Here is a 20,862-nt window from a genome sequence, read left to right as displayed (position 1 = left end):
TTGGTATTACAGAAAGATTTTGACATGAGAACATATTTGTATATATTACCAAGAACACCTAAATGATACCATTAATATGAAAACCTTTTTCAAAATGTAGGGACTAAACAGAGGTAAAAAACATTAGCATAAGGTCCTTAAATAATTACTGGCAATACTGCAATATAAAAATAAAATTAGTCTATTTAATTCCCTTTTTAATTCTCCCAAATCTAATACTTACATTCAAACTTTAGGATCCAGCATCCACTGAGAATTCCAAGCATACATTTCACAGTGCTTTGAACTGTATCCCCAGGAACAATGACATGAGTTACTACAATACAAAGGAAGCAGTAAGAGAAACAGAAATATAAACCAAAATAATCATTTAACTAGTCCACTTACATCTGAATTTTCTTCAAAGGCAACAATTTTTACACTTCGGTAAAGACTTCTTTATTTGGTTTCATTCTCTATTATGGCTACCAACATGAAAAATCAGATCATAAACCATACAGAGTGTCTGGGTCTTTGTGACCCTATGAAATATAGCCTGCCAGGCTCCTCTGTCCATGCGATTCTCCAGGCAATACTAGAAAGCGATGCCATTTCCTCCTCAAGGAGATATTCCCAACTCAGGGATCAAACCCACATCTCCTGCATTGGCAGGTGGATTTTTTTACCACTGAGCCACCTGAGAACCCCAAAGTCACAATGGCTTTTCTCTTCTATTTCTATTTCCAATTACAATTAAGGAATTAAACAAAGCATTACATTGTTCAACCATTTATCTGACATTAGCAAACTCATAAAACGGCTCTTCTGACATATGCCCTAAAATAGGGGCAAAGCTTTAAACTTTATATTTCCTAACTAAATGAAGACTGTAAGCAATTTATAACTGTAGAAACATTTTAGAATTACTACCAGATTCAAAGTATATAGTCAGATTCCAATGGGTAAAATGTATAAATTATCAAGGTGAGTTCTACAATGGAATTACCCATTTAAAATTCTCTTCTACCAAAACTAAATAAATAAATAATCCTCACCTGTATTGTCAAACTCAGCACATTTTTTAGCTTTAAGAATCGTTGCAAGCTCACTGAGCATTTTCTGTTGTTCAGAAGAAAGTCCACTGCCTATCAGTGCAAGAGGCCCATCCCGACGTTGACTAGTGTTTACCTGTCAATAGAAGAGGTGATGCCATAGTGTCAAAAACATTTAAAGGCTACAGAAAGATTAAACTGAGTTTCAATTGATATGAGCTTGGATTTCATTCCTTGATTTACTTTATCTAGTAATTCCCAATAATTTCCATTGAATCGTCACTCAGAACCTTAAAGCTCCATGCATCTGGATATCTGCTTTTCTATTTCTTTACCCCTTACCCTCAATAAAACACATTTGGGATACCTCTCTACAGCTAGGGTGTCTTGTTTCCTTGATTCTAAAGTGGATCTCTCTAGGGTTTTCTAACTTCATTCTGTTACCAGTAAGCCCTACCTTTTTATAAAGTAACCCCAAATACCCACTTAAAATGATCAATTCTCTACCCTCCCCCAAACTAACTTACTCCAACAGAGCTAGACCCAACCTAATGTGTCTAATTTAAACCGAGGTTACGTAAAAAATGAAAAAACACCAAGGCTTCTAGAACAGCACTGATCTTGAAGATAGAAAACAAAATTTTAACACTGAAAGAATTATTTTTCAAAACCAACAAAGTAAAAACAGACAAGGGAATACTGAAGTTATTACATCAGATTCACCAACAGAAATAAGTCACTGCAGTTTATGAAAAGGAAAGTGTTCTAACAAAGATTAGTATTTTCTCTTTAACAGAAAGAATTTACAGGAGACAAAAAAAGGTAAGAAATTTAACTCCAAGAAATCGGAATGAGAGTTAGCCAAAAGCTACCTGATGAAAAAGAGCAATGACCCAGCAGATAAGAAAGAAAGGGTAGATGAGCACTACTGTATTACAAGATAAAAAGCAAGACATAATACTTTAATTTTCAAATACAACACAAAGGGCCCTCCTACATGTATGAGTGTCTAAGTATTCTGGACCTCTTGGCTCTCAGAAGTTGCACAGAACATGAGTGAAACACTGCAGGTATAATTACCAGTATAGTTCAGCAACTAGATTGAAGGAAATTTATATTTAAATATTCACTTCACATATCTGAATAATGATAATTTATCTGGTCTGATGCCCTACAGTATTACATGTAAATTTCTGGCTACATCTCTAAACAGACTGATCTCAATAATTCACTCACTCAAAATGTATTAAATAGGATTCTACTATGTATTAAGCCATTATGTATTCATGACATTTTAAAAAACATTTCTATAAAGTTTTTTTAATGACAATGTTCAGCACTTAAAATTTCAGCTTCCTGAACTACTTTTCTCCAAGGTTCAAGTTACAGAGGTTTTACTGGACATGCTGTGCACACACCACACACATACTGACATCACATTTCTGTCCATTTATCTTTCCTATTCACTCAATTATAAGATGAGGTAACCATGTTTAACCCAAACACCGTAAACACTCCATAGCATGAAAATAGCTTAGTCTACTTTATCAATTACTATATTACAATCATATTAAAAAACAGCTTTTCAAATATTCTTGTCAGTTTACAAATGAGCATCATAAAGTAGTTCTAAATGGAACATATTACTTTTCAATTTTTATAACTCCACTTCAGCTAAATGAGTTCTATCATTTGAAAATAAAATAAGTAAAAAGTGCACAAAATAAAAAGTGAAAAGATATCAATTGTAAACACAGCATATGATACTACTTCCATCAACCTCAGGAAAGCACCAAAGTGGGTCAAGCATTTTTCTATCTAGTTTCTAAACTTGAATAAAAAACAGAAACTGGCACTAATTTCTCATAATTAAGGAAAGATATTAAAAATAAACAAAATCAAGCAAAGAGCTGTCAAAGCCACATGTCTAATTTGGGGCAGGAGATGGGAGTGTGGAGGCATTTGATTGGAGTAAGCAGAGGTCTCAGAATCAGGAGCTTCAAAAGCTGTTCAGAAAATAATCCAAAAGTACAATATTCTGTTTTTAGAGATATTAGATACTATGTACACTGGCATTAAATAAACTTATCTAAGGAATAATTTCATATGAAACTTTTTCTTTGAAAAATTAATTACTCTGAATTTACCAAAATCAATGAGCTTATTAAAAATAGAGTTTAAAAAACTACAACAAGAGCCAGAGGGAGCGAGGAAGCATGCCATGTGGCTCCCTACATTTGTTCCTAGTGGAGAAAACTGCTAGCACCAAGGACTTGAAACGGGAACGTGTCTGGGGGATTCAAGAAACAGCAAGGCAGCCTATGTGGCTGAAAAAGATGCGTAAAAGGGAGTCTGATGCTGTTTGGCGAAGCATATCTCAGATCTTTTCTTTAGTGAGTGTACACAAAGAAACAACTCTTTCAACTTAAGGAATTGTTACCGTTCATGATCATTTCCTTAGCCAAGTATCTACCATTAAGACAGTAAATAACGATATTCACTCACAGGCAGTGTCCATGTGACATGCAGAAAGTATAGGTTTCTTACATTTAACAAAACACAAGAGTAATTGGAAGGCTAAATTAAGAGGAAGATTGCCACTCTCAGATTTCAATAATACTATTAACATATCTTTATTTTTGACACATCTAAAATAATCCCTTCCCAGCTTTTTATATAAAAGAAATATTGGCAAATGACAACTTAGTTACATTATGTTCTACCAGCAGAATCCAAGTCCAAATGAATAGAGTAAGGATCTATATCAGTTCAGTTCAGTCGCTCAGTCGTGTCCGACTCTCCGCGACCCCATGAATTACAGCAAGCCAGGCCTCCCTGTCCATCACCAACTCCCGGAGTACACTCAAACTCATGTCCACAGAGTCGGTGATGCCATCCAGCCATCTCATTCTCCGCCGTCCCCTTCTCCTCCCGCCCCCAACCTTTCCCAGCATCAGAGTCTTTTCCAGTGAGTCAACTCGTTGCATGAGGTGGCCAAAGTATTGCAGTTTCAGCTTTAGCATCAGTCCCTCCAATGAACACCCAGGATTGATCTCCTTTAGAATGGACTGGTTGGATATCCTTGCAGTATAAGGGACTCTCAAGAGTCTTCTCCAACACCACAGTTCAAAAGCATCGATTCTTCGGCGATCAGCTTTCTTCACAGTCCAACTCTCACATCCATACATGACCACGGGAAAAACCATTGCCTTGACTATATAGTTAAGTACAATAGGACCGAATGAATACTGACCTAAAATTTTCTTAATATTCTGAACTGTCAACTTCTAATTGATCTATTGGGGGAAAAAATGTGATTTTTTTTTTCCTCTGATGGGCTAACCCTGAGCAAATCACACTACATATCAGTTTTCTCATTTATAAAACAAGGAAATTAAACTGATTTCTAGGTTCTCTTCGAGGTCTATAGATAGGGCACACTTACAAGGCTGATATCTGGAGCAAGGTGACTAAGAGTTTTCAAAGAATAAGGGTAACCAGGCTGTGATAGCATCTACTGGTGTTCAGTTGCTCAGTCATGTCCAGCTCTTTGCGACCCCATGGACTGACTGCAGCATGCCGGGCTTCTCTGTCCTTCACTGTCTCCTGGGGTTTGCACACACTCATGTCTACTGTAGTGGTGATGACACCCAACTATCTTATTCTCTGTTGCCCCTTGCTCCTCTTGTCCTCAATCTTTCTCAGCATCAGGGTCTTTTCCAATGAGTTGGCTCTTTGCATCAGATAGCCAAAGCATTGCAGCTTCAGCATCAGTCCTTTCAAAGAATATTCAGGGTTGATTTCCTTTCAGTTTCAGTTCAGTCACTCAGTCATGCCTGACTCTTAGTGACTCCATGGACTGCAGACTGACTGATTTATTCTTCTTGTTGTCTAAAAGACTCTCAGAGTCTTCTCCAGCACCATACTTCAAAAGCATCAATTCTTCGGTTCTCAGGCTTCTTTATGGTCCAACATTCACATATGTACATGACTACTGGAAAAACTATAGCTTTGACTAGATGGACTTTTGTCGGTAAAGTGATGTCTCTGCTTTTTCATATACTGTCTAGGTTTGTCATAGCTTTTCTTCCAAGGAGCAAGTGTCTTTTAATTTCATGGCAGCAGTCACCATTTGAAGTGATTCTGGAACCCAAGAAACGACCACCTCAAATTATAAACACCTTCAGTTACCTCCTTATCTTAAACAATTAGGTCAATCACTACTCCGCTGCCCTTACTGGACAAGAAGCCTTCTCTGAACAGTTCTGCTGCTGCTGCTGCTAAGTCACTTCAGTCGTGTCCGACTCTGTGTGACCCCATAGACGGCAGCCCACCAGGCTCCCCTGTCCCTGGGATTCTCCAGGCAAGAACACTGGAGTGGGTTGCCATTTCCTTCTCCAATGTGTGAAAGTGAAAAGTGAAAGTGAAGTCGCTCAGCCGTGTCCAACCCTTAGAGACCCCACGGACTGCAGCCTACCAGGCTCCTCCATCCATGGGATTTTCCAGGCAAGAGTACTGGAGTGGCTTGCCACTGAACAGTTCTAGATCTCAGTTTACCCTTTTCTCTCATTTTCCCCATCTGAGCAGTTAAGATACACTGAGTCCATCACCCCTCTCTCTTTAAAGCCTCTCATCTTCACTTCACACCCCCATCCTGAACACCACTTGCAGTTTCAATCCTCTCCACTTTACGTGGACACACAACAACAGCCTCCTCACCAGTCTTCAGTCCCCACCAGCCCTCACTAACCCCCAGAGTCCCATTCCACTGAGAGACACACTGAGGGTGCCTCACTAACTGGGGAATAAAGTCTCCACTTCTCCACAGAGAGCTCAAGGTCTTTCACATTCTGATCGCAACCCAGGTCTTTACTTCCAATTCCTCTTCAATGCACCTCATACTCCTCTCACACTAAATTCTAGTTTCTCAAATTTCTAAGGTCCTTTATGTCTCCTTGTCTCTGAGCAGCTATTCCTTAGATCTAGGCTTCTATTTCTGCTTCGTGTACCTGATTGCAGTGGGCAATGAAAATCCATTCCTCACTCCTTTAATAGAGTCCTAATTCTGTTCAGATCTTCAAGGATTGACCCTATCTTCAACCACAATGTATGTCAAAAGCAATTATGTGACCAGTTCTGACCAATAAGACATAGAGGAAGTCCACTGGAAGGCTTGTGGGAAAGGTACTGAACACTGTTGTATCTGGAATTGTGGTAATCATCCTTCAATCACCAGGAGGGAGATTAGTGAGGACACAACCACCACACTGAAGACAGTGAAAACAGAACAGAAAGAATTTAGATCTTTGGTGCAGCCTTGTAACTGCTAAGCCAAATTATAATAAGAGCTGTCGTATATCGAGATTATATAAGAGAATACACTCTTTAAGTATTTGAATGAATGTTTTCTGTTATTTGCAGCCAATATAACACAGTATTAGATATCTTGCTAAAAACTGTACCTTTAAAGGCTTACTTAGACAACATGTTACCTTCTCTTCTGATCCCTCCTAAAATCAGCTTCTTTCTTTAAGACACTACTACATATTTGTATGGCGTCTATTATAAATTCACTACAGTCTGTAATAATTTTTTTTAAATCCATATTCCCCACTAAACTATAGGTTCCTAAGGAATAGGCATTCTTTCCACAAGGCAGCAAATGGCACCCATATCTACTCCATTGCTAAAGTAGAAAGTGGAAGTGTTAAATCGCTCAGTAGTGTTTGACTCTGTGATCCTATGGACTGTAACCTGCAGGCTCCTCTGTCCACGGAATTCTCCAGGCAAGAATACTGTAGGGTGTTGCCATTTCCTACTCCAGGGGATCTTCCTGACCTAGGGATCAAACCTGGGTCTCCCATATTGCAGGTAGATTCTTTACCATCTGAGAAAACAGTGAAGCCTAAGTCATATTAATTCTACTCTTTCTCCACACTTTGCCTATAATCCATCCAAAAGTTTTGTTGGCAATAACTCAAAAATACATACCAATCTCATTACTTCTCACAACTTCCATTGCTGTTCCCTTAATCCAGGTCGTCATGGTCTCTCTCTCTTCTTTACCAAGAAACAGTCCAAGTAATCTCCCTGTTGCCACTCTTGCTGCCACCCCATCTTTTGATTACAAGTTGCCAGAGTGAACTTTCTAAAGTATAAATCAGATTATACCATTGCTTGCTTTAAATTCTTTCAGTGTTTTCCCCATTACTCTTAGATATATCCTATGCCAAAGCCTTTGAATGTGTGGATCACAATAAACTGTGGAAAATTCTGAAAGTCTGTGGGAAAATGTCTGAAATACCAGACAACCTGACCTGCCTCTTGAGAAACCTGTATGCAGGTCAGGAAGCAAGAGTTAGAACTGGACATGGAACAACAGACTGGTTCCAAATAGGAAAAGGAGTACCATCAAGGCTGTATAATGTCACCCTGCTTATTTAACTTATATGCAGAGTACATCATGACAAAACCTGGGCTGGATGAAGCACAAGCTGGAATCAAGGTTGCCGGGAGAAATATCAATAACCTCAGATATGCAGATGACACCACCCTTATGGCAGAAAGCCAAAAAGAACTAAAGAGCCTCTTGATGAAAGTGAAAGAGGAGAGTGAAAAAGTTGGCTTAAAGCTCAACATTCAGAAAACAAAGATCATGGCATCTGTTCCCATCACTTCATGGTAAATAGATGGGGAAACAGTGGAAACAACAACAGACTTTATTTTCTGGGGCTCCAAAATCACTGCAGATCGTGATTGTAGCCATGAAATTAAAAGACACTTACTCCTTGGAAGGAAAGTTATGACCAAACTAGACAGCATATTAAAAAGCAGAGACATTACTTTGCCAACAAAGGTCCGTCTAGTCAAGGCTATGGTTTTTCCAGTGGTCATGGATGGATGTGAGAGTTGGTCTGTGAAGAAAGCTGAGCACTGAAGATTTGATGCTTTTGAACTGTGGTGCTGGAGAAGACTCTTGAGAGTCCCTCAGACTGCAAGGAGATCCAACCAGTCCATTCTAAAGGAGATTAATCCTGGATGTTCATTGGAAGGACTGATGCTAAAGCTGAAACTCCAATACTTTGGCGACCTAATGTGAAGAGCTGACTCATCTAAAAAGACCCTGATGCTGGGAAAGATTGAGGGCAGGAGGAGAAAGGGACGACAGAGGATGAGATGGCTGGATGGTATCACCAACTCGATGGACACAGATTTGGGTAGACTCTGGGAGTTGGTGATGGACAGGGAGGCCTGGCGTGCTGCGGTTCATGGGGTAGCAAAGAGTCGGACCCGACTGAGCGACTGAACTGAGTCACCAGCAATAATGACTTTCTCTCTAACCTTCAAACACACCAAGGTCACCCCCCGAGGAACCTACACACTTGCTGTCCCCTCTGCTAGGACACTTGTCCTCCAGATATTCAACTGGGTGCTCCCTTGACATCAATCAAGTTTCAGACCAAATATCAGTTCTTTAAAGGCCCTCCTTGATGACCCAGGTAAAATGGTACCTTTCTTGAAGCCCACAACCTCCAGTCTATTACACTCTATAAAGTCTTCTTCAAAGACTCATTTGTAAGTTTCCAAAATTATTTTATTTATATTAGTTTATATATCCACAGTCTGTATCTTTCCCAGCTCTCATTAGAAAACGTACTTCTTGAGAATAAGAGTTCCATCAGTCATATTTATTGCTGTATGAATGCTACCTAAAATATGGAGGGGGGAAAACAATAAATATTTGTTGATTTATTCTGATTATATCTTTGAAATCACAACAGCTACTACATAGAAAGTGCTCAACTGGTGAATGAAAGCAGTTCACTAACTAGAAATTTTGCCATTTTGTTCATTTTATAATCAATTTCAATAAAACACACAAATGTCCCAAGGCTACATCCATACTCACTACTGAGCAATGGCTGGTTAATGATGATTCCTTCTCCGGTAGCAGCAACAGCGATTTCATATTTTTACTGTCTGCATAATCCACAGGCCGTAGACCAAATATGTTGCTGTTAAAATAAGTACAGATGGGTTTAAGTAAATAAAATGTGTGATCTGATTTTTAACTAAATGAATACACTAGTGGAATCATTTTTTCAACTTCCCTAATAAGACACAATTTTTTGAAAATAAATGACTCAAGAATTCACATAAGGCATAAGAATCAAGTACTATAAGCTGCTGAACAATAGAAAAAATATGTGAAAATAGAAAAAAAGATGTGAAATTTCAATTTAACACCAGGCCATTACAGGAACTATCTTTAACTGAATATAGTGTTACTTAAACATGATTTTTTTTCACAACTCTGTATTGGTATTCAATTTCATATTTTAAAATATAGCTTCATAATTATTAATCACTATGGGCTGATTGCATGCTTTCAAATGCAAATAAAAATAACTTACTGTAGATGTTACAGGCTCTATAGTCTATATAAACAAATACAGAAATTAGATAAATTCACAGGATAGGTATTTAGATTCACTAGAAGGAAAACTATGCCACATGACAATTTAATAAAGTAGTAAACAGGACATTTTAAAATTAATTTTTAATAAGTATGTACACTACAATCTATAATAACTACAGCCATTACAGAAAAACTGATGTAGTTCAGAAAGCATGTTGCCGCAGACTTCCCTGCTGCATTAATTTGAGAGTCACAGAACATTATAATGGAAGAGACCTCAGACACATGGTCTGGCTGTTACTTCACTGAGAGAAAGCTTCCACTGACTTGACAAAGGTCTCGCTTTCCTTCTATTCATTCTAACAATATTCCATATCGCCCATGATTAGTCTTTCAATCATAAGGACACTGTTAAAATTACAGCACTTTGTCTAATATTCCACTTCTTTACATACAGTTTCAAAATGATTTTAATGCATTATATCATGGCAGAAAAGTTTTCTAAACTGAACCTGACTTTTGAAATCTTCTCTGGTTTTTAGATTATAGAATATCCATACAACAGTCATTATTGTTCATGTAAAAAAAATGCAATGTGTTAAACAGGATATAAAATTATAAACTTGGTACTGTACGAGCTTTTAAATTTGTATCAGATGTGTAGGAAAAGATCTGGATGGAAACAGGGAAACATTAAGAGGGAGAGAAAGGAAGAAGGTGTCAAATCTGAGAGCACAGAGATGAGAGATACGAGCACCTACTGGGTTTACAGTCAAGGTCATTAATGACCTTGGAGAAAGCTGTTTTGATGGCAGAGTGGAAAAGAAATGAACCACAGCAAATGTTTCTCTAATGACTGCTATTCACGACTATCAGGTTCAGTCACTCTTTCTCCTTGGGCAAGTGCTACGTAAACTCTGATCAACGTGTATTCTCAGATTCCCTTACATGCCCAAGTCCTATAACATCATCCTCTTTCTGCAAAGTCCACCCTGTTACCATTTTTCTTCAAATTCAGTTGAAGTGCTACGTCCTCTAGAAAACCTTTCATGACTTCCTCTAGTCATATTTCTAGCCCCTATCCTAGATATTCATAGAATCTTGGGGGCATTGAGCTATGAAGACATGTATCATACTGTTCTGTAACCACTAACATAGTTGTCTGTTCACATGTACTAGAATACACGTAGCAGATAAAACAATTGGGGAGATGAAGATATAAAGGGAGCAATGGAGAAGAGTGTAAGAGAAAAATCTAACACACATTCCGTTGGAAATCCAGGAAAAGAAGTCGCTTAGTCGTGTCCGACTCTTTGCGACCCTATGAACTGTAGCCTACAAGGCTTCTCTGTCCATGGGATTTTCCAGGCAAGAGTACCAGAGTGGTTGCCTTTTCCTTCTCCAGGGGATCTTCCTGACCCAGGGATCAAACCCAGGTTTCCCACATTGCGGGCAGACGCTTTACCCTCTGAGCCACCAGGGAAGCCCAAGTAGAAAGAAGCCTTTAGCTTTGAGATAATGAAGAAGATTCCAAAATGTCTCTTCTAGAGCTAAAGAATGGCATTTAGAAATTTAGAATAGACAAAAGGACACTACTAATCTACAACTTCAATTAGGCAAAACACCAAGGGCCAAAGAAGGAAGGATAAAAGAACAGTTTTTGCCTTTTCTCGTCTCTACCCTTCTTTTAGAGATGGAAAACATCTAGTCCTGGTTACTCTGAGACAAGATATATTAAGAGTAAAATACATGGTAAGCAGAGAAAAAAACAGAAGCACATCTATCAACTCAGATTTCAGAGTCTGAGATATTAACGGCTTAAACAGAAACTGAACTTTAGGCAAAAAAAAAGAAAACAAAAGAGTAGTAAGAACTCTACAAAATCTCCACAACCCCCTCCCCATGCTCTACTTCAGATGTGGAGGAAAGCACAGGGACAAATTTCATCTATTCTCACCTGTTAATACTTAACTCTAGAAAAACAATATATAGAACATTGGCAGAAAGAAAAATAGACCTTAAAAATGTCAAGGCTGGAGGAATTACTTTGGGTGGCCTTGATTCCAGGAATGCCCAATTGGCAAGAGACTAACAATTCTACCCAGGGAGCACACATCATTCACTCACTCCAATGAATACCAGGAACCAGTTCTACCATCCGAGATAAGGTGCAGCTTACAGAACCTTGGATTGACACATTCTCTTCATAGAAATAGTGAAGTTGGGAGCAGAAGGAGGCAATTCCTATTTTCATCTTGTCTGTCCCTTTAACCAAGAGATGAAAAAATATATCATCATTTTATGGATTCAGAAAAGTGCAAATGTTAGTCGCTCAGTCGTGTCCGGCTCTTTGCAACCCCATGGACTGTAGCCCACCAGGCTCTCTATGGGATATTCCAGGCAAGAATGCTGGAGTGAGTTACGATTCCCTTCTCCAGGGGATCTTCCTATCCCAGGGATCGAACCCAGGTCTCCTGCATTGCAGGTAGATTCTTTACCATCTGAGCCACCATGGAAGCCCTTTATGCATTCAGAAAACTGAGTTGTTCAGTCATGTCCGACTCTTTGTGCCCCCATGGACTATACAGTCCATTAAATTCTCTAGGCCAGAATACTGGAATGGGTAGCCGTTCCCTTCTCCAGATCTTTTCAACCCAGGGATTGAACCCAGGTCCCCCACATTGCAAGAGGATTCTTTACCAGCTGAGCCACAAGGGAAACCCTTTATGCATTCAAAGACTTACCAATTCACCATACAAATAAATGTGGGTACAGACTACCTGGCATGCTACAGTCCATGGTGTCGCACAGTCGGATACTAGTGAGTGACTGAACAACAGCAGACGACATCAGGCACTCAGGAGGGCCTGGGAGAGCAGGCATGATCCCTGGAACACAGAGCACACAACCGAATGCGAAGACAGAAAGAGGCAGGTACACTACCCCTCCATTTACGACCGGGAGGAAGCACCATACACAGACGAAGGACTCGCTAAAGCCAGCCAAAAAGAATATACCACACAGAGCAAAAGCATATCTGATGGTTAGGAGGCAAAGCAGCTTTGCACATCTTAAGGAAATGAAAATTTAGAAAGGCTAGTGCAAAAAAGTTGAAGAAGGGGGACAGGAGGGACTGGAGAGAGGAGGAAAGCTGGACCACCTGAGGCCCTACAAATGAGGTTCTTAAGACTGACTTCTATTTTAAAAACATTAAGAGTTACTGGGAAGGGTTTTAGGTAAATAAGTCATTTGGCCAGAGCTGTATATTTTGAAAGCCCTTCCGCTGTGTAGTATGAAAAGTAATCTGAGAAGGAGATCAGTTAGGGAAATGGTGAGGCTAATCATGTCAACAGCAATGATCACAAGATAAAACAGAAACCAAAAAATACAGAAAATACTTAAGTACGATGACCAACCGTCCAGAACAGAAGGAATAATGATATTTAGAAATAGCTCCCAGTCTGTTACACCTTAAACTAAATCAACTCTTTCACTGTCCTACAGTTGCCTTAGTATCCTCTACCCAAAATCATCCCTGACTTCAGTCACCAAATAAACCTGTCTTCCCTACTATCCAAATGGTACCAACCAGCTCTCCAATGCAGTAACCATCTGGCATATGTGACTATTTAAATTAATTAAAATATATTTTAAAATGTATTTCCTCAGTAGCAACAGCTCAATTTCAAGTGCTGAATAATAAGAGATGTCCAGTGGCTACTGAGTGCCTGCAACTGTCGTGGAGCATTTCCATCAGTGCAGAAAGATCTACTGGACAGAAATGGGCTGGCGGTGTACCCAGACCTGCTGCTTCACCCCAAACCCTGTTGGGAACAACACAGCCATCTGAGAAGGCACCTCTGAAGGCAGACCCACTTACCGTCTTAGACCCACACCTTGTGTATTAATGAGCTTCACAGTGCAGTGAAGAATCGTGGTGTACAAACCATATGACAGACCCTGTGTTTTGGCTCATTAATCCCCACTAAACTCTGAAGAAATAGAAAAGCAGCAGGCATCACCCATGTTTTATAGGTGAGGACACTAAGGCACAGAAACTAACCTGACTGAAGCTATAAAGGCAATAATGGAGTCACAAATAAAAGCTGGAATCCCTAACACCCTGACCAGTGCTCCATTCGTTAGAGTAGTCAAGGCTGATTTAAGCGCCCATGAACAGGAACTATTCTGCTTTACCTGAACAAAGCAACCACCTGCTCGACCAAATGGATCGCTATCCCCACAAGAGGGTCATACCTGTTAGACATGTATATATGTATACATACACATAAACACATGGCCTAGTATAATACACATGTATGTAATGTGTGTGTAAGAAATTTTTAAAAAACAGAAAAATTTAAAAAATAAAAGAGATGTATTTTCTGAGTTTGCCCCAACCATCTTATCACATGTGATGAGAAATAAAGGACATTAAAAACACCAAAACTAACAGCACCAAGGTATGGTAGATTCCGATATTATTATTCATCTTTCAACTATATTATATGATTACCCATTTTTTTAAAAAAATGAAACCTAGAAGATCTGCATTTTGTAACCTTTATTCCCTTCTGTAAACAGAGCAATTCCTGACTTGTGTGTGCTCCTTCCAAACCTGCAGCAGTAATGGGCAAACAGAGAGGCAATTCTTGCATTTTCATTTCAACTACTTCATTAACTAGAAAGAGTAAAATAATACATAGGGAGACATGAACCAAGTTAGAGATTACAGATATAAAATCCACATACAGCATTTACTTGTGACACTCTTGACAACAGCAACTTTAAAATGCAGCCACCAGCATTCACTGATGTGTCTCTGTGCTCCAATCCTGGGAAACGATTTACCTGGAGGTTCACTTGAATGATGTGAAAAATCTAAGAAATAATTTGACTGCACTTGCCTAACATCTGAATTCTTACATATTTTAAATGTGGTTATACTAAATATTCAGGAAAAGAAGAAAAGGAATAGAAGATTTACAACAATTCTAAAGTACTGGGGAGCATACAAAGTAGTTATTTACAGGCTTCTAATTCTTGCCTTATTAATAAGTATGAATCAATCTATATAATATAAAAACTGAATGACTTTTTTCAGAAACTCGAAGCTTCCAAAATTAATCTGAAAACTGTTTCTGGATTAAAAGATTACACCTCCCTTCGACATGTAAGAATTATAAAAGGGCATGAATGCTGATTTTAAGTCTAGAATATATTGGCCACATCTACACATAGTTGGAAAAAAAAAAAAACGGTCATCAACTTAGGTAGTAAAGTCTCTGCTTCATCAAAGACCTTGTTTCAATAAAAAGTCAGCGGAAAAAAACAGGCTTTAAGGTGAACTACTTACACTGCCTCCCTGGAGGCTCCATAGGCGAGTAACAGCTTGACAATGTCCACATGCCCATTCTTCACTGCGTCATGAAGAGGGGAGTCGTTCTGATACCCAGTGGTGTTCACCAACGCCTTGTGCTGGAGCAGCAATTCCACCACCTTCAGGTGCCCGTGATTGCAGGCTTCATGCTGATTAAAGGAGAGTGAGAAGAGTAATGAGGAAGGCCAATGAATAATATCATAACAAAGCCACACTTCAGAAAAATAAATACGAACCTCAATCAGAAAACTGGTTCTTACCTATATACTCATACAGACCATAACTTACTAACAGAGTAAAAGCACTCTTAATAGTCTTTAAGGTAAGATAGGCCACAATCAAGATTTATGGAATTCATGAAAAAGGATTTTGCTCACTTGAGCCTTGGGTCAAACGCTCTTTACTTGGACGAAAAAGTAGCTTTAGTCCAATTACAGCTCCTAAACTGCTCTATAGCAAGAAATTTAAAACAAGAGGAAAAAAACATAGAAAATATTTCAAAACCAGTTCATGCATAAAATCTGAAATCCTTCAAGGCTGAATAGTATTCACTAAATCAAGTGCTTAGCCACAAGCTAAGTGGCACATATATATGTAAGCACCCAGCAAAGTGAATATCCTAGAATGAGAATTGATGAGACAAGCCTCTCTAGTTGCGGAAGCTACAAATATTGTACGGCTGGTGTCAGTTTAAAAAGATATAACACAGAGGAGGTGCTCAGAAGGAACATAATGAATGACATAACTGGTAATGGTGCAATGTTCAAAGATGCTTCACACTGCAAATCTTCCCTATGTTTAATGATCTGCTAACAATGCTACTGTGTTGTATTCTCAGAAACCTCTGGCATGCCATGCCTTTTAAGTACATAGCTTCAAATCTTAATAGGCAAAATACCACACTGAATGCTAGTAGGTCTATTTATAAGAGAAAGGACTCCAAATTAGGTCTCATGTCGCCTAAATCATTCACCAATTTTTATTAAAGTTTGCCTCAGTTGCTTAAAAGAAAAATTAACCTTTCTTTGAAAAAGTTAGCCAGACTATGTGTGGAGTCCAAAAAACAAAGTGACTCTAAACCAGAATAAACACTCCCAACTTAAAAAATTTCAGGGAGAAGTCATTATAGATAAGTTTAAAACCTTTTATGCACCTGGTCTAATGAGAATCTCTCCATTTCTTCATATTTACAGTTCACAGAATAAGGGTATCCATCTCATCTTTGATAGTCTATGGTTGTATTCGAACCACATGCTAACTGTCCTAATGGTCCATATAGCACTTGTTTCATGTACTTGTGCCATTCTTTTTCCAGATTGCTCTTCACATTGTATTTTTAGCAATAAAAAGCAAAGACTTTAAAAATTATTTAATGTGAGCAAACATTTCCTCTGTGTGTCTGTAACTGGACAGGGTATAAGTGAGGCCAAGACAGATCCTCAGTAACAACCACTGCCATGTGCTACATTCCTATATCCAGTTCTTGACTTCTTTTTCCCGAAAACTGTGGTTCCAATGACATGAAGTGCTGCAGAATAGAGCCTGATGTCTGTTGTAGCACTTCGCTTTCCATCCATGTGGTAAATTCAGCAATATAGTGAACCAGATTCTTAAATCTAGATGTAGTCAGTCAAAAGGTAGGCAAGTTTTCACCTGTCACAACTGAAAAGCTAGATGAAACATGATGTTAACCTTATTTAAAATATGAGTTCTTCAGATTAAAAAAAGACTATATATATGGCAGAGGGGGATATATAGACTACATAACTATAATAACTATAAACCATAAAAAGAAAGATAATAAAAAACAAAGAAAACTACCAACGGTGTCCATCCAGCATGGTCTTTAACATTTGGGTCGCTTCCACTTTGTAAGAGGTATTCAACAGAAGGGATGTCGCCCTAGTAAAACAATGAGAAAGAAATTAAAAACCATCAAATAAAGAAAAAAGAAAAAAAAACCATGATTTTGTGTTTCTTCTTTAAGATTTTTGTCTTCCTCAAGATAAAATTTAAATCTGCTCTATGCCCATTGCTCACGAGTCAATACAATAAGTTACTCATGCATGGATTGTTCTGAGATACCAACTCAAAACCATGTAGTCCATCTCTGAACAGAGACCAATATCTCTGCTACTAGCAACCTGTATCAAAATTCATGTCAAAACACCAAGAACAGTAGCCAAAGTTCATCTGATCACAATGAAGTTTTTAAAGTCACCATTTCTTTCGTGAAAATCATCCTTCTGGAGCATACAAGAAAATGGTTTCTGATTATCATTTAAAATAAAATTAAAGCCAAGAGGGCATCTTGGTGAAGCCAATGTTAAACCCAAAACTGCTGTCTTATTGGTAGATAATAACGTCTTATTCTCAAGACATTAATTTAGTTTCAGCTCAGTTCAGTCACTCAGTCGTGTCTGACTCTATGTGACCCCATGAACTACAGTACGCCAGGCCTCCCTGTAGATCACTAAACCCCAGAGTCCATGCAAACCGATATCCATTGAGTCGGTGATGCCATCCAACCATCTCATCCTCTGTCATCCCCTTTTCCTCCTGCCTTCAATCTTTCCCAGCATCAGGATCTTTTCAAAAAAGTCAGCTCTTTGAATCAGGTGGCCAAAGTATTGGAGTTTCAGCTTTAGCATCAGTCCTTCCAATGAACACCCAGGACTGATCTCCTTTAGGATGGACTGGTTGGATCTCCTGGCAGTCCAAGGGACTCTCAAGAGTCGTCTCCAACACCACAGTTCAAAAGCATCAATTCTTCGGCGCTCAGCTTTCTTTATAGTCCAACTCTCACAACCATACATAACTCCAGGAAAAAACCACAGTTTTGACTAGACGGACCTTTGCTGGCAAAGTAATGTCTCTGCTTTTTAATATGCTATCTAGGTTAGTCATAACTTTCCTTCCAAGGAATAAACATCTTTTAAATTCATGGCTGCAATCACCATCTGCAGTGATTTTGCAGCCCCCCAAAATAAAGTCAGCCACTGTTTCCACTGTTTCTCCATTTATTTGCCATGAAGTGATGAAACCAGATGCCATGATCTTAGTTTTCTGAATGTTGAGCTTTAAGCCAACTTTTCCACTCTCCTCTTTCACTTTCATCAACAGGCTTTTTAGTTCCTCTTCACTTTCTGCCATAAGGGTGGTGTCATCTGCATATCTGAGGTTACTGATATTTTTCCTGGCAATCTTGATTCCAGCTTGTGCTTCCTCCAGCACAGCGTTTCTCATGATGTACTCTGCATATAAGTTAAATAAGCAGGATGACAATATACAACCTTGACGTACTCCTTTTCCTTTTGGGAACCAATCTGTTGTTCCATGTCCAGTTCTAACTGTTGCTTCCTGACCTGCATATAGGTTCCTGAAGAGGCAGGTCAGGTGGTCTGGTATTCCCATCTCTTTCAGAATTTTCCAGTTTATTGTGATCCACACAGTCAAAGACTTTGGCATAGTCAATGAAGCAGAAATAGATGTTTTTCTGGAACTCTCTTGCTTTCTCCATAATCCAGCGGATGTTGGCAATTTGATCTCTGGTTCCTCTGCCTTGTCTAAAACCAGCTTGAACATCTGGAAGTTCAAGATTCACGTATTGCTGAAGCCTGGCTTGGAGAATTTTAAGCATTCCATTACTAGCATGTGAGATGAGCACAACTGTGCGGTAGTTTGAGCATTCTTTGGCATTGCCTTTCTTTGGGATTGGAATGCAAATTGACATTTTCCAGTCCTGCAGCCACTGCTGAGTTTTTCAAATTTGCTGGCATATTGAGTACAGCACTTTCACAGCGTCATCTTTTAGGATTTGAAATAGCTCAACTGGAATTCCATCACCTCCATTAGCTTTGTTCGTAGTGATGCTTCCTAAGGCCTACTTGACTTCACATTCCAGGACGTCTGGCTCTAGGTGAGTGTGAGTGATCATATTCACCTTATTTTCTCAAAGTTATTTTTCAGGCAAAGGCAAGGCTTATTTTCACCAGAAAAAAAAAAAAAAAAAAACTGACAGCTTACTCTGAAATGTAGAATAATTAAAAGTTATATGTGATAAAACTTACATACACCAATGTTGTGTTTTGAGAAGAGCTTCTTCAGGGAGAAGGAAATCTCTCTCTTACAACAAGCAGCGCCAACTCCTATGAAATAAGCTATTCTGTATTGGTTGGAAAATGTAGAAGTCACTAAATCCCCTCAAGACAGTAACATTTGCTTTTCAGTTCAGTTCAGTCACTCAGTCGTGTCCCGACTCTTTGCGACCCCATGAATCACAGCACACGAGGCCTCCCTGTCCATCACCAACTCCCGGAGTTCACTCAAACTCATGTCCATCGAGTCAGTGATGCCATCCAGCCATTTCATTCTCTGTCGTCCCCATCTCCTCCCGCCCCCAATCCCTCCTAGCATCAGACTCTTTTCCAGTGAGTCAACTCGTCGCATGAGATGGCCAAAGTATTGGAGCTTCAGCTTTAGCATTTGCTTTTACTGGGCTGTTTTCAGACTACCTCTCAAATACAGCAAATCTTAAGATGGTAGCTTACTCAGTTTTCTAAAAAAGAAAAAAAATATCTTCATGCAATATATATTTTTAAGTTCCTAAATTACCAAAAAGACCTGAAATATTCAATGAGCCTAAGAGCAAGCACTCTATATGCTTCAAATCAGTTGCGCAATGTCCAATAAAAAATATTTCCCATAGTTCCTCAGAGGAGCAATTCTACATCTCTGGTGAAAGTTAGCGTACACTTAGTTACTTTTGCACTATGTTTAAGTCAGTTCCAAATGAACTCAGGAACATCTGTCAAGATACAAATTAGATTTTTTTTAAACAATCCCATGAATACTGGGGCAGATGAACTGCCAGAACCACAACATTCCCAACCTTCAAAATGAAAGTATACAAAAAAAAAAAAAATACACAAAAACCTTCTCAAAAATGCCCTGAATCTAATTCTACACAGCAATCACAAAAACATATTAAAGAAGCCTATAAAATAATATAAACACAACTGTGTAATGGAAGAGTCATATGAAAGTCACATAGACAATTAGAGTGACAATTTGGAAACTAAAAGCAGAATCTCTTCTAAAGTTGCTAGCTGGTGGTAGTATTTTTCAAGTCACCTCTTCATATTATCAAAGGTGTCTTCTGTTAACATTTTACCCCTAGACTACCCTGAAATGTACAAACAAAGCTAGTGGAGGTGATGGAATTCCAGTTGAGCTATTTCAAATTCTAAAAGATGATGCTGTGAAAGTGCTGCATTCCATATGCCAGCACATTCGGAAAACTCAGCAGTGGCCACAGGACTGGAAGAGGTCAGTTTGCATTCCAATCCCAAAGAAAAGCAATGCCAAAGAATGCTCCAACTACCACACAACTGCACTCATCTCATACGCTAGTAAAGGAATGCTCAAAATTCTCCAAGCCAGGCTTCAGCAATACATGAACCATGAACTTCCAGATGTTCAAGCTGGTTTTAGAAAAGACAGAGGAACCAGAGATCAAATTGCCAACATCTGCTGGATCATCAAAAAAGCAAGAGAGTTACAGAAAAACATCTATTTCTGCTTTATTGACTCTATAAAGCCTTTGACTATGTGGATCACAAAAACTGTGGAAAATTCTGAAAGAGATGGGAAATACCGGACCACCTGACCTGCCTCTTGAGAAACCTATAAGCAGGTCAGGAAGCAACAGTTAGAACTGGACATGGAACAATAGACTGGTTCCAAATACGAAAAGGAGTACGTCAAGGCTGTATATTGTCACCCTGCTTATTTAACTTATATGCAGAGTACAGGAAAAATATCAATAACCTCAGATATGTAGATGACACGACCCTTATGGCAGAAAGTGAAGAAGAACTAAAGAGCCTCTTGATGAAAGTGAAAGAGGAGAGTGAAAAGGTTGGCTTAAAGCTCAACATTCAGAAAACTAATATCATGGCATCCAGTTCCATCACTTTATGGCAAGTAGATGGAACAACAGTGGAAACAGGGCTGACTTTATTTTGGGGGGC

At 38.9% G+C, this 20,862-nt stretch overlaps 1 protein-coding gene across 1 annotated transcript in view; it reads right to left on the bottom strand.

Annotated features, from left to right (window-relative positions):
- BARD1 (BRCA1 associated RING domain 1) overlaps positions 1-20,862 on the bottom strand; it is a 74,469-nt gene that overhangs the window by 14,317 nt on the left and 39,290 nt on the right. Inside the window, exons 5-9 of the mRNA XM_055398369.2 lie at positions 16,652-16,732; positions 14,807-14,979; positions 8,941-9,046; positions 1,035-1,167; positions 224-316 (exon numbers count right to left, since the gene is read on the bottom strand). Of these exons, the coding sequence (XP_055254344.2) occupies positions 224-316; positions 1,035-1,167; positions 8,941-9,046; positions 14,807-14,979; positions 16,652-16,732 (586 nt within the window). The remainder of the gene's footprint in view (positions 1-223; positions 317-1,034; positions 1,168-8,940; positions 9,047-14,806; positions 14,980-16,651; positions 16,733-20,862) is intronic.

This window comes from Moschus berezovskii, chromosome 2, assembly GCF_049115385.1.
Source record: "Moschus berezovskii isolate FMDL1 chromosome 2, NW_MosBer_1.0, whole genome shotgun sequence".
Classification (NCBI taxonomy): Eukaryota; Metazoa; Chordata; class Mammalia; order Artiodactyla; family Moschidae; genus Moschus; species Moschus berezovskii.
This window is presented reverse-complemented; position numbering and strand designations above follow the sequence as displayed.